At 38.8% G+C, this 14,521-nt stretch overlaps 1 protein-coding gene across 1 annotated transcript; it reads left to right on the top strand.

Moving 5' to 3' along the window:
• Positions 1–306: 306 nt before the first annotated feature.
• On the top strand, positions 307–13,554 carry LOC128198756 (myrosinase 1-like). The gene is made up of 11 exons (XM_052885575.1): positions 307–312; positions 542–665; positions 1,845–1,992; positions 2,842–3,008; positions 3,484–3,744; positions 4,582–4,670; positions 5,257–5,404; positions 10,870–11,030; positions 11,606–11,758; positions 12,363–12,454; positions 13,362–13,554. The coding sequence occupies exons 1-11, from the start codon at positions 307–309 to the stop codon at positions 13,552–13,554; spliced, it is 1,542 nt and encodes a 513-aa protein (XP_052741535.1).
• The last annotated feature ends 967 nt before the right edge of the window (positions 13,555–14,521 follow it).

Genomic DNA, 14,521 nt, shown 5'->3' with positions numbered 1-14,521 from the left:
GCGTCCACTTATCCGCATCGTACGGATCGCATCGATCGAACGGATTTTAGCTACAAAATTTATCGAATCCAACGGATCCAAGGCACGGATGAAATATCATAAACCTCCCAACTCCAGGAAACTCTGGCTTTTCCGTAAAAGAAAAACGATAGGGTGTAGACCACACGACTTAAGTGAAACTTCTTTAGCCCTCCCTCTCAACGTTCGCCCGATTACTCTTTTCGTAACTTTTTCCCACGTCAAGCGTGAATAATTTTTACTTTAAAAATAGCCCAGTGGATATGACCTCAGCCTCCGATTCGGACGATGAAGGTTTGAATCCGATCGGGGGCATGCATCTCCAACTTTTAAGAAATTAAATATCTCAAACGGTAAAGGAAAAACACCGTGAGGAACCTGCGTACTTGATTTTTCGTAATTCTCTATGTATGAAGCCTGCCTCCCCGCATTTGGCCAGCGTGATGGAGTAAGGCCTAACTCCTCTCATGGGTCGTTAATAATGATGATGATGATGATGATGATGATGGTGATGACATGAAAGTTCATTCAACATTTTTTCAGTATTTTAGTGGGTACGGCGTACTGCAGCCGAAAGTTTCCCCCTGGCTTCAAGTTTGGCGCCGCTACAGCTGCATATCAAATTGAAGGAGCTTGGAATATTAGCGGTAATTTGTATAAAACTCTCTTATAACTAGCTCACATCCCATAATTTTACCTGCGTAGTTCCCGTTCCCGTTAGAATACGCGGATAAAATATACTTAGCCTATAACTCACAAACAAAGTGGCTTTCTAGTGTTACCACTAGAGAGAATTTAAAAAAAAAAACATACATACAGCCGAACGTAGAACCTCCTCCTTTTTGGAAGTCGCTTAAAAATTATATGAAATCAACTCGGACCCAAAACAAAAGAATAGTGACAAGACTTCAGAGAAGGAAGCTAACTCACAACGATTCGGCGAGTATTTTTTTTTACCTAAAAATACATTTTAGAATCAACGATCATCGAAACGAAGAAATAGGTGTGTTTTTTTAACAAAAAATATTTTTTTTAATTAACATATGCGTTTGTAGAAAGGTGATTAAAGGTTTGCACGATAGCCTTGTCACATATAATGAAAATAATACCATAAAACTGAGAATTATCTACTGATAAATCTATTTTTGCTGCATTATGATAATTATAACATTATACTGATAAGAGTGCTCCACATTAAGTACGCGTGTGTAATTACAGATAACTACAGATATGATCTGCATTTTAAGAGTTCTGTTGGAAAATATAAATGTCACATAAGCAATTCTAATATATAGAAAAATAAATATAGAACCTCCAGGTTCTATATTTATTTTTCTATTGACTAACTTCAAGCAGGAGGAGGAGCAGTGCATTGTTCAACCGTACTACTGGGACCTATTGCACCCAACAGATCTATAAAGTCGATTGGGCAGTGCACTTTGCTATAAGTCAGCCACTGGCGATCAAGTAATCTCACATGCCTGCAGCGCTAACGGCTTGACGTCCGATAAAACTGATCATATGTTGGTCGCTATGTGCTTGACATCATGCGTACCAACACACGATCAGTTTTGTCAGCTGTTTAATTTATTTTGACCATGTGTAACACAAACGTACTTTGTTTACCATGATATTTAACTGGTTACTAGCCATTTTTTTTTTATTCTTGACAAGTTAGCCCTTGACTACAATCTCACCTGATGGTAAGTGATGATGCAATCTAAGATGGAAGCGGGCTAACTTGTTAGAAGGAGGATGCGAGTCGCAGGGATTCGCTGGATGCAGGCGACCTATGAACTATATGTCAATACGCAATAAATCCACAGACAAATCGGAGAGCATCTGGGACGTGTTCTCCCACGAGCGGCCCGGCGCCATTGTCGATGGTTCCAACGGTGATGTAGCGTGTGACAGCTACCACCAGTGGAGGAGGGATGTGGAAATCGCCTCCGAGCTCGGCCTACACTTTTATAGGTAACTTCTCGACCGCTTTACGATCGTGTGATCGTAGCCGCAAATCTGACCACAGCACGACCTTATAGCTTTTACGACCAAGATTATCGACATGTAGTTGCGGCCGTACGTGGCTTTACCCCAAGTGGCATAACTTTAAATGCGATTGTGGGAGTAATCGCGTAACATCATCGGATCCGTTTGACAGCCAATTCATTCCATTATTGTCAAACTGACAGTTTTCCTAGGGTTTTGTCATTTATTTGACGTGTATTTCATTAAACGGAGCTGTCAAACGGATTCGATCAAGTTACGCAATTACTCCTCGTAAAAAAGGAGTCCATAAATTCATCGTCATCATTGTCAATCGATGGACGGTCTCTGCTGGACACAGGCATTAGCATTCCTGGCCTGCATCATTGTTCCTGGTAACTGTTAGCTAATCATAAGTTACTTAATTGAAAGTTTTTCTTTCGCCTCAAATTCACCTATTTATCGCTTATAATATGTCGTGGCACCACAAATCTCAAAATTCCTGTTCTTAAGATATTTTTGAAACGAAGTTACACATCCCGCGTTGCGAAAGGGGGCTAGACGAAATAAACTAAGACCAAAAAGTTGTAACGACACTTTTTACCCGACTGCGTAAGAAGGAGGGTAATGTTTTTGCTATAGTTGTAAGCCATGACCTGAAGACAGCTAGTGAGCTCCAGGGTCTTCAATTGGCCCCCCATCCCCAAAAGGACTCCCGACCCCAAAAGGCCTCCGACCCCAAAAGGCCCCCGACCTCATTTGCTTGTATTGGACGGCACTTATAGTTTCACATGCATCGTGTTCTTAGTCATCAGTTTTATTGACTTCTTATTTCAGATTTTCCATATCATGGACGAGGCTGTTGCCAAACGGGTTCACAAATCACGTCAGCGAAGACGGCAAGAGGTACTACAGCGACCTCATAGACGCTCTCCTGGAGAAGGGAATCCAGCCTGTTGTCACTTTATACCATTGGGATCTGCCGCAATCCTTGCAGAATTTAGGTTAGAAATGAGTTTTTAAATTAAATGACAAGTTAGCCCTTTTATATAGTATATAGTAGGTACAAACCTACCTATTTACACACAAACTTTCGCCTTTATAATAAATAATAACAGAACAAGAATGAAGAGCCGCAAAAGAAAATGCTGTAATCAGTAAATGGTACAGGTATGCTTCTCTGACCGAGAGTTAAATATTCGCCCCTTTTGTCGTGGAGATTCTTTGAATGGCCAAAGTCGCAGTGCTAAAAAATATCTCCGAATTATTTCACGACGGCTAGTTACCTCGACTAGTAAAGGGCTTGGCTCATTTAGCGCAAAGGATCAGCCTAGTTATCCAACGCGGAGATGCAGCCAGTGTCATCACTCCACGTGGGCATGATTTGTAAGAGTTTAAGGATAAGTCAGCATATGTGTCTTTCTCAATAAAAAATCTTTAATAGAAAAAACCAGAAACATTATGACTAATTGTTTTTAGGAGGATGGACCAACCCCTTGATAGCCGACTGGTTTGGCCAATACACCCGGGTAGCGTATACCCTGTATGGCGACCGCGTCAAGACCTGGATAACCATTAACGAGCCCGTCATCTACTGCCAAGCGAGCTACGGCTCCGGGTTGCACGCCCCTGGCATCATCAGCATAGGATTGGGCGGCTATTTGTGCAGCAAGAACTCTGTGCTAGCACACGCTAAGGCATGGAGGATATATGATGAAGAATTCAGACCTAAATACAAAGGTATTTGTTACTTACTAGACGTACCAACTATCAGCCAACATTAACAGCTCATACTTATTTGGAGGTGACTCAACAGCGTGAAAGGTTTTCCCTTAAACTTATCGATCGCTTAAGCTCGATCTACAAGGGTTTTCAACGCAGACGAATTCCATGTTGCCCTATAATATCTTTCAATGAAGAAGTCCCATTAAAATTGGTTCACCCGTTCCAAAGATCAGCTCGAACAAACTGACAGACAGACGAAAATATAAATAAAGTTTCTTTACGCACCAAAGCTTACCAAAGCACGTCTATATTAAATACAGTTATTTTGAAATCATAGACAAACACTTAGTATTGGCTAGCAGACGCCGGCGGTTTAACCCGCGTAGTTCCTGTTTCCGTGGGAATACGGGGCTAAACTAACTTGTCTATGACACTAACGAATAACGTAGCTTTTTATTGTTAAAATTTACAATTACAACCTAAGAAACTTATAAATAGATCAACATCATCATCATCATCATTAACAATCCATTTGCTCAATGTTGAGCTGAAGTCTCCTTTCAAAGTAAAAGGGGTTAGGCCAATATTGTTCAGCACGCTGGCACAATTAGCAGACTTCAAACACGTAGAAAATTATGAAAATTCTCAGGTATGCAGATTTCCTAACGATATTTTTCCTTCACCGTTCGAGACACATTTAATTTCTTAAAATGCACATACCTAAGAAGTTGGAGGTGAATACGCCGGACTGAATTTTAACCTACGTCTTCTGGATCGAAGGCAGAGGTCAAATCCACTGGGCTATGACGTCGTTAGTATATTATGTTGGTATAAAAATATATATTTCCACAGGTAAAGTCTCTCTAACCAATCAGCTCACGTGGTTTGAGCCAGTCACCGAGGACGAACAAGAAAGTGCTGATCTGGCTCTACAACTCTGGGTAGGCATTATTATTATTTTATAAATGTTACTAAATTCTCGTAAGTGATATCTACTGGCTACTCTGTCGATAATATTGATTATAGTTTGCTCAGCTTAACTTAATCCTTAAGTGGACTACAAAGAAATAATCTGTTAAAATTGCTTTAACTTTTGTTTGCTTGTTTTTTTTGTTTCCCGGTCGACTCTGGTACCCCCTAGACGGGATGATGGAAGAAATTTCTTAAATAGCTTATAGGCTAATCCAGGACTGAGTTTTCTATACTAATATTTTATACAGGTAAATTTTATGGTGTACTAGGGTAGTGTAGTTTCTGAATCTATTGGACCGATATTGAAAATTCGTTTACCACTTGAAAGCCATGTTATTTGTGAGAGGTTATCATTTTATCCCCGTTTTTTTACGGGAACGGGAACTATGTGGGTAAAACCGAGGGGCGTCGGCTTGAGTTTCATATAGAAATAGATTGGGCAGTACGGTCATGAATAAATATTTTTATACCAAGGAAACAAACAAACAATTTTTTTATTTATTAATTTACAGCTTTTTATTGAATAAAATGGATTTAATTGAATTTGATTTACAGACAGGCATATACGCACACCCAATATTCTCAGAGGAAGGTGGTTGGCCTGCGGAGTTAGAGAAACGAATAGCAGAGAAGAGCAGACAAGAAGGTTACCCAGTCTCCAGGTTGCCACCGTTTACGGAGGAAGAGAAAGAATTTGTCAGAGGTTTGAGATTTATTTCAAAATACATATTTCATTTTCCATTTTTTTAACTACTTTGCGTATGCCACCAGGGCAAGGCTCTCCCGTCACCCCCATGCTACGCCACTGGTGACCAGGGAGGTTATTCTGTAACGATATTTTTTTTTTTTTTTTTTTATTTATTTTGTACCAATAATAGTAACACACAAAAGTAAAAAAGAAAAACAGTGAACAAGGAAACACTTATCTCTATAAGAGATCTCTGCCAGTGACCCTTGGCAGTGGGAGAGATTTTAAACAAAAGAAATGGATAGGTACAACAGAAAAAAAGTGAGAAAACATATTATACTTAATACATAAATAATAAAAGTAAATAATATTAAATACATTAAAAATAACACTAATAAATAAATTGAAATAAATATATAAATTATAACAGTACATATCAATACTATATATAAATAATAACTAAATAAATACATATATACATACATACATATAATATATCTATGATGATAAAGAAAGATAGTGTTCACGAAGTCGATGTTTGAAGGTATCAACAGATGGGTTTTTTTTGAAAATGGTATCAGGTAGTGAGTTCCACAGACGCGCTGCGATAACTGAAAAAGATTTAGCACAAAAAACAGTGTTATAGGGAGGCACAGATAGAGATTTTAATTTTACACACGAACGCACCGGTCTGAGACGGCGTGGGGATTCGCGGAAGAGCTCCCGCAAGTAGGAAGGAGAAGAGGTGTTTAAGATTTTGAACAGCGTCGTGAGTATATGGATATTCCGGCGATGACGAATAGGGAGCCACTTCAGTTTATTACGGAAATAAGAAATACGGTCGAATTTGCGCAATCCGTATATAAATCGGATGCACAAATTCTGAAGTCGATCGAGTTTGTCGAGTAGCTCCTCTGTCGCATCTAAATAACAAACGTCAGCGTAGTCAAGAATAGGAAGGAGAAGGGATTGGGCAAGTAAGATTTTAGTACGTAAAGGAAGAAAATTTTGGAAACGCTTAAGGGAATGAAGCGAAAAATGGATCCGCCTACTAACCTCATTTATGTGGCCAGACCACGATAAGTTACAGTCAATTTTCAGCCCAAGATTTTTTGCTGTATTTGATAAGGGTATTGGTGTGCCGTCATATACTATAGGAGATAAATTTTTAAAATGAATACGACTCCGTAATTGTCGACCTCCTATAATCATGGCCTGCGACTTTCCAGGATTTACAAGTAGGCCATGTGCATCAGCCCATTTCTTGACATTTTCCAAATCCACATTAACAATATCCACTGCCGAAACAAGATCCGTGACAGAAGCATGCCTATATAGTTGCAAGTCGTCTGCATAGAGGTGATAGTGAGAGGATATTACTTTGGTGATTTGATTTATAAAAATGGAGAATAAGAGAGGAGACAGGACTCCACCTTGGGGTACGCCAGCCGAGATGTCTGCCCACTCAGAAAGAGTTTCATCAAAACTGACTCTCTGCCGTCGGCCAAAAAGATACGACCTGAACCATTCAATTACAGGCGGTGAAAGGTTTAAAGAGTGGAGAATGCCGAGGAGAACATCAAAATCCACCGAGTTAAACGCATTGCTAAAATCAAGAAGTATGAGTACAGTCAGATTCTTGTTGTCCATAGCAATGCGAATGTCCTCGGTGACCTTGAGAAGTGCGGTGGTGGTGCTGTGCATTGGACGAAAACCAGACTGGTATGAACTCAAAAGATTATTGTGACAAAGGAAGAAGGAGAGTTGTCTAAAAACGGCATTTTCTAAGATTTTTGAGATAATGGGCAATATAGAAATAGGTCGATAGTCCGAGAAAGAGGAAGGGTTAGATATTTTAGGTAAAGGGATAACATGGGCTAGCTTCCACGCGGTAGGAAAACATTTAGAGGTCAGGGAAAAATTTAGCACATGGCTGATAATTGGTGCTATAGCCTCACTGATGAGGCTAAGCATGTCTCGGCTTATGCCATCACACCCAACGGCTTTTGTGGAGATGTTGCGGATTGCTTTTTTAACTTCATCAACTGTGATATCCTGAAAGATGAAGTCATCGCAATTGTGAATAACACTAGCCAAATTTTGAAGAGTTTGGGATTTAGTTGAGGAAGGGATTTTGATTGGAGGGGAGGAAAAGTGTTTATTTAGGGAGTTAATGTCTACAGAAAGTTTGCAGGGAACAGATGATTTCCCAATTCCTTGAGAATTGAAAAACCTCCAGGATTGTGAAGATGAGGATTCTTTGATAAGGGAAAAAATATAACGGCGCTTCGCATCTCTGCACATCCTATTGCAGCGATTTCGCAATCTCTTATAGGCAGCTACATTGTCATCGCTGGGATACTTTTTACAAAGACCTTTTGCTTTGTTTCTTTTAGCCATGAGCTTTTTAATTGTCGGAGTAAGCCAAGGGGCCGGAAAATGTTTGACTCTTATACGTTTAATAGGTGCATGTGAGTCAAATAATCGTATAAGAGTCGAGCTAAGTATTCCAACCTTGTCATCTACAGACGATGCACTGTACAAAGGTGACCAGTCGAGTTTTGATACATCATCATTAAAAGAGGCAAGATCAATCCCCTTGTAATTCCGTCGCAGAATAATCTTACTTTTACGTCTAGGTAATGATAAATTATAACTTAAAAAAAGGAGGTCATGGTAAGAAAATGGAGCTGTTAATTGACCGTGGACAAGAACTTTATCAGGTTTGGAAACAACAATGAGGTCCAGTAGAGATGGAGTGCAATGCGGGGAAAAATGAGTAGCAGAAAGAGGTAGAATTTTCAGGTTCATTGAAGATATAATAGACTTCAATTGTAGAGATCGGTGGTCATTTTTCAATAAACAAGTATTTAAGTCTCCCATGATAATTATGTGTTCATAGGAAGGGCTCAAATCGTCGAGTATATTATCGAACTCATTAAAGTAATTAACATTCATAGAAGGACTGTAGACAACCCCAAGAAGAACTTTGGTATGATGAGAGGAAATTTCTATAAATAGGTACTCAAAGTTCCCCGAGTAAGTACTAGGCGACTGAGTGATCACGGTAAAAGTGATGTTATCTTTGAGGTACATGCATACACCTCCTCCGCGTTTGCAGTTTCTGTCATTGCGAATTAGTGTAAAACCTGGAAGGGTGTATAGAGAAGTAGGAAGGGAAGGTTTTAGCCAGGATTCAGAGATCAGAATTCCATCCACCTGAACGTCACTAAAAGATGCGAGAAGATCAGAAAAATGTGCCGGAATACTCTGTGCGTTAATGTGTGCAAAATTGAGACAGTGAGAATTATTTACTAGGAGAGATTTCAGTTTGGCATCCAGCGCACCTGTAGAACTATCACTATTGAACGATAAACTACTGGCAGCACTATGAAACTCTTCGTTGTCAGAAGAACAGGAAAAATAATCATCATTAATAATATCAGTAAAATCTATCATTATTAATAAAATATATAATATAATATAAGCTAATAAACTAAAAAAATATAAAATACTTATAAATAAATAATTATATATTATTACTTATTTAAAAAAAAAAAATAATAATCAAAACTGCAAATTAATTAAAAAACATAAACTTCCTACACTGACTGGCAAGAGTCACAGGATAACAATAGTATAATGTAAAAAACAAATATATATATCAATCTTACGCAATCTTACGAACACAAAGTAAAAGAATTGATAATAAATTATACGAGTTAAGACAAACGCACTTTACACCGTAGACTGAGAAAGTCCGCGCTATACACTGCCGATTCAGAACGTGACCTACATGTCACTGTGACAGCGTTTTGGTATGACGTTAAAAATGTCAGTTGTCACTGTCAATCAAACGAAGTTAAATAAAAATATTGACTGAAAAGTTATTGTCAGATAATGTGATAAAATACTTTATAAAACTGTGCTTTCACAAAAATAAATTTAACTACCGGCCATCACAAGAAAAATATACGCTATTTGCCAATCTGGGCAGTGTATAGTGCTCCACATAAGATCCAGACATCTTACTATTGCCCGACTACTTTATTTGGCTGTATTTTTATTACCACGCCGAGTTGTTCTTAATAGCTTAGGTTCCTGAGAAGCAGTATCTTGCGGATATTTACTAATAATCTGCTGTAGTTCAGACAAAGATAGTAAAGATAGTTTTATCCGGGAGGGCGACTATTATCACACCATCAGACGACCAGCAGTTCTTGATGCCGAAATGTTTCCGAGCTGCAACGAACGTCTCCTGTCTTGGCTTCGTTAAAAATTCAGACATAGTAACACCGGAACCTTTGAGAGCCGTTTTTGCATTCCAAACAGACGATTTATGCTTCATATTAGAGAAACGGACTAAAATTGGACGGTGTCTGTCCTTCTTCACACCAAGCCGGTGGCATGCCTCAATGCAGGCATCATCAATACAGGGCAACTTTAAGTGATTATGAATCAGCCTGGAGATTTTACTCTCGGTGTTCTCGCTGTCATCCTCTGGTACACCATGAAATAATAGTACTGTTCTACGAGAGTGCATCTCATGCTTGTCAAAACCAGCTGTTAGTAGTTGCACTTGCTGCTGCAACATAGCAAGTGTCTTCCACATCAGCTCCTTGAAAATGGTGTAGTCGGCACTCAGTGAAACTAAATCGTGGACTTTGCTACATGAAGACTTGGACTGTTCAAGTGCAGTGTCAAAGTTATCCATCCGTGATTTAAATTGTGATATTATTTGCTCCATGTTCTTACTAAGCTGACTGTGCAGGTCCATGTTGTTGTGAATACTTGCTGTAGTGCAGTAAATTATATGTGCCAGGCAGTGCAGGTACTAGATGAACAATTTACTATAACATTTACACTTTTTTACTATAAAATAAAAATAATATTTAAATAAAACAAGAGCAGTAAAAGTTAATGATGTTGTTTTACTCCTACCCACATGTCAAAAAGTCATTTTTATCACTTCGTCAGTGTCATATCATAGAGGTGAATTCGAAACTCGCACTTACGAATTATACAAAACACCTTTAGCCACTACACCATAAAGGCGAAAGTTTGTATGGTTGTATGTTTGTTTGGATGTTTGTTACTCTTTAGCGCCGCAACTACTGAAACGATTTGGCTGAAATTTAGAATGAAAATAGATTTTACTCTGGATTAACACAAAAAGCACCCCATGATTTTTATTTCGAAAAAATCTTCGGATTTCCAAGATTTGAGAAAACCTGATGATTTTGATGGTATGAATGTTTGTTACTCTTTCACGCCACGGCTACTGAACCGAATTACTATTACTTTTACATTTAATTGAAATTTGAAGTAAAGATAGATTATAGTCTGGATTATCGCATAGGCTGCTTTTTATCCCGGAAAAATACTTGGTTCCCGCGGGATTCGTGAAAAACTAAGTTCCACGCGGACGAAGTCACGGTCGTCCGCTAGTTATAACATGACAGAGATGGATGTTTTTTCAGGTACATATGACTTCTTCGGTTTCAACTTCTACACCGCGCGAACGACACGCAAGGCGAAGGCAGGCGAGGAGGTTGGACCTTGGCCCTTTACTGGAGCTCCGGACCTCGGCGTCGTCTTGTCTGTGCGTGCTGACTGGCCTAGGGCCTCCGATTGGATTTTTGTACGTATGATTACTTTATTATATTACAGTTCCCGTTCCTATAGAAATTTATTTAATTGCCAATTTTACTCGATGGAAATGTCGTTTTATAATAGTAAAAAATCGTTTGGAATTGGAACAAACAAAAACGAATGTGTGGTCTCGGGACGCTTGACAGAAGTGATAACTTAAATCTGAGAGAAAGGGAAACGTTGCGTAGCGGCTTACCCTCCCATAATAAGATATCATTTCAAAAATCAAAAATATCAGTAGTCGACTTCGCGACTTCGCCCCCGTATAATTCAGTTTTTCACAAATCCTGCAGAGACCATGGATTTTTCCAGGATACAAAGTAATCTATATGTTAAAAAACTGTCCGCGTGAAACCCAACTCTACACCCACCCTTCCATACCCCTACTTATCTTTACTCCTACCCTACCTCTAACCTACCCCTACCTTATCCTACTCCAACCCCTACTAAATCTAAATCGGTGTGGAAACTTGTTTATCAGATCCTTTCCACAGAACAGCGTTACTCTCCTCTCAAAGACTCGGGCTATCAAAGGCCGGCGCCTGAAAGCCCCTAATGTTTTAGATATACCCCAAGGCCCTGCGCCTCCAGCTATCCTGGGTGAAGCAGCAGTACGGTGACGTGGACATCTTCATCCTGGAGAACGGCATCGCAGGACACGATACAGATCTGGACGACCAATACCGTGTCAAGTTCTATAGAGATCATTTGGAACAGGTATTGCCTCTGACGTTTTTCAACGCCACAGAATATTTTTAAGCAACCTTTTATTCGATCACGGCGGCCAATCTCATGTTGAGATTTACCATATACGCAGGAGATATTATAGTGCACAAGTGTGTGCACTCTCTTTCTCTTTCTCACTTTTATAGTCCGATGGGACGGCAGCCGATACGACCGTTGAGATCAGAAGCAGGAGCGACGGCCTTACGTGCTCTAGATATTTTTGGGTTTGACTTAATAACCCAAGTGTTCTCTGTGTGTGTGTGTACTTACTACAATATGGGTATCAATTTTAAGGTCATTACGAGGATTTTAAAATGGTATATTTTATATTATTTTATGACAAGTTAGTTCTTGACTGCGATCTCACATGATGTAAAGTGACGATGAAGTCTAAGATGGAAGCCGCCTTACTTGGAAGAGGTAAAAGTTGATTTTAGGGTGTTTACTCGGCATCGTACTGGAACGTTAAATAGCTTGGTGGTATGTCTTTTTCCAAAGAGTGGTAACTAGCCACGGCCAAAACTGTTTCGTATCGATGTTATAATATTGGTGTCGATTCTGTCGTCATAATAATTTGCTCGACAACTTATTGCAGGTGCTGTTGGCAATACAAGAGGACGATGTGAAGGTGTCTTGCTACACTGCGTGGACCATGATAGATAACTTTGAATGGAGCGATGGCTACAGGTGACAAGAAATTATTACTACTCGTTTAAGATACTTTAATGAATCACTTCAGAACCTTGACCCACGAATTTGCTGCAAATCGGGTTGGCGGGCGCAGTGTAACTTTCTCCATGTCAGTCAGTCTGTCTGTATGTCTGTCTCCGCTTTAGTCCAGATACTAATACTAATAGAAAGCTGTAAGTATAATAAAGTCATAAGATAAGAAGGTGCGTAAGTACTTCGACTTCTTCGACTTCGACGAATTGAGTGAATTAATTGGTCGATGACGTCAAAAATTGCAGTACAAAACTGTCATATGCTTAATAGCCTTCAGGCTTCAGGGTACGAAATTTCGAAATATTATGGAATCGCTACGGATTTAAGAGCTCGTCGTGAAGCCGCAGGTCATACATATACCCTTTAGGGCGGTACACAGCAATGCTGTTTGGCTACGCATGCGCATGTTGGGCGATACCTTTCACTCCTCTGATGCATTTAGTTATGCTGTAATTTATTTGGTCCTGGAGCGAATCTTCAAAGTTTGGGTTAATTTTGGAATAACATAATTTCTAAAGGGGAATGCCTTCCCGCCAGTACAACATCAACGCTCAGGAGCCAAGGTATACCCCCATATAAAAGTATATGGAGATGATAATATGTTTTAAGTAAGGATTTGGTTAAATAATAATTATTAGTTTGATTCTCAGCCCCGAAGTTGGAAAGTTGGTGGGGTTAAACCCCCGTGCCTCGGAGAGCACGTTTAGCCGACGGTCCCAGTCTCTAACATTAACATTCGATAGTTAGCCATTGATGATTTTTTTTATTGTCAAAAAGAATATTTACCATATATTTTTTTTTAAATTATGATGATCGTGCTTTAGTGGGATGTTAGGATAATCTAATGATGAGTATCATTATTGTTCTGCAGATCAAAACTAGGCCTCTACGAGGTGGACTTTGAGGCCCCGGCGCGGACGAGGAGGCCTCGGGCCTCTGCGCACTACTACAAGAGCGTCATCAAGTCACATTCTCTTGATGTAGATATAAATAATAAAATTACTGATGAATTGTATAACTTTTTGTTTATTTTTAGAGTTAGGATCCTAATACTAAAGCTCTAAATGCTGGCAGTCCGTTTGTTCGTATGTCACCAGACTGTATCATAACTAACGTATTTATGTTGCCGCTGTACCGAAAAGTACTGAAAAAAATATTATAAAAACAAAAGAACTGCTTAAATGTAATGAACTGAAAAGAGAAATCAAAAACAGTACTTGTAAAATATAGCAAATCTCGCAACTTAGTTGTTCTACTGTAAGAAGTTGTGAGATACATGTAATAATCCAAATCGGCCTTCTGTCTCAAGTTATTACGTAATAAGCAAACCTATAAAAACCATAAAGTGACCAACCATATCAATATTAAAAATCTTGTATATTTTAAATAACATATTTAAACTCTCTCGTCAAACTTTAAGGTATTTTCACGACCTTTTATTTGATACCCATATTGTTAGGGTGAGAGAAAAAAACCATCCAAGCTGAATTATTTATCATATTATGTAGGTATCATCAAAGATGTGACGCAGCAAGTATCTACCTAATTATGTCAAAAAGGCTAAAAGCTAATTATTATATTGTATAACAATTTTATAAGAGAGCCGGCATCGTCACCAAAACATCAAGTTTATGAAAATGGCTAATTTTGCACCTCAATAAAAACGGTACCACTTTTTATTTTGTACGATAAATAAAAAAAGAAAGCTATAATTTTAATATATGTTAGGTTAAGTAATTGTGCCAGTTTAGCAAACCAATAAAAAAAAAATAATTAGGTGTGTTATTTACATGTTGAAAAATAATTAGTTACTGACTGAATTACTTCAGTAATAGTTAAAGATAAAGTAGATGGGTTTAGTAGTGGTATCGAATTAGTTCAACACAAACCAGTTTAGACGCAATACCTATCGCTTGGAGACTCTTCCCCAGAGCGAAGATAGTACAGAGCCTGTAGCCAAGTGGCAAGTCGATTCTCTTTCTACAAACGCTAACGCTTCGAAAATTAAAAAAAATGTACGGGAATGACATA

This window comes from Bicyclus anynana, chromosome 2 (assembly GCF_947172395.1).
Source record: "Bicyclus anynana chromosome 2, ilBicAnyn1.1, whole genome shotgun sequence".
Taxonomy (NCBI): domain Eukaryota; kingdom Metazoa; phylum Arthropoda; class Insecta; order Lepidoptera; family Nymphalidae; genus Bicyclus; species Bicyclus anynana.
The sequence above is the reverse complement of the archived record's forward strand: the minus strand, read 5'-3'. Positions and strand labels throughout refer to the sequence as shown.

Excerpts from the sequence above, each read along its gene's own strand:
- LOC128198756 (XM_052885575.1), top strand. Across the intron at positions 5,405-10,869 it reads AGAGAAAGAATTTGTCAGAG|GTACATATGACTTCTTCGGT; the intron begins GTTTGAGATTTA and ends ATGTTTTTTCAG. Across the intron at positions 11,031-11,605 it reads GGGCCTCCGATTGGATTTTT|ATATACCCCAAGGCCCTGCG; the intron begins GTACGTATGATT and ends CTAATGTTTTAG.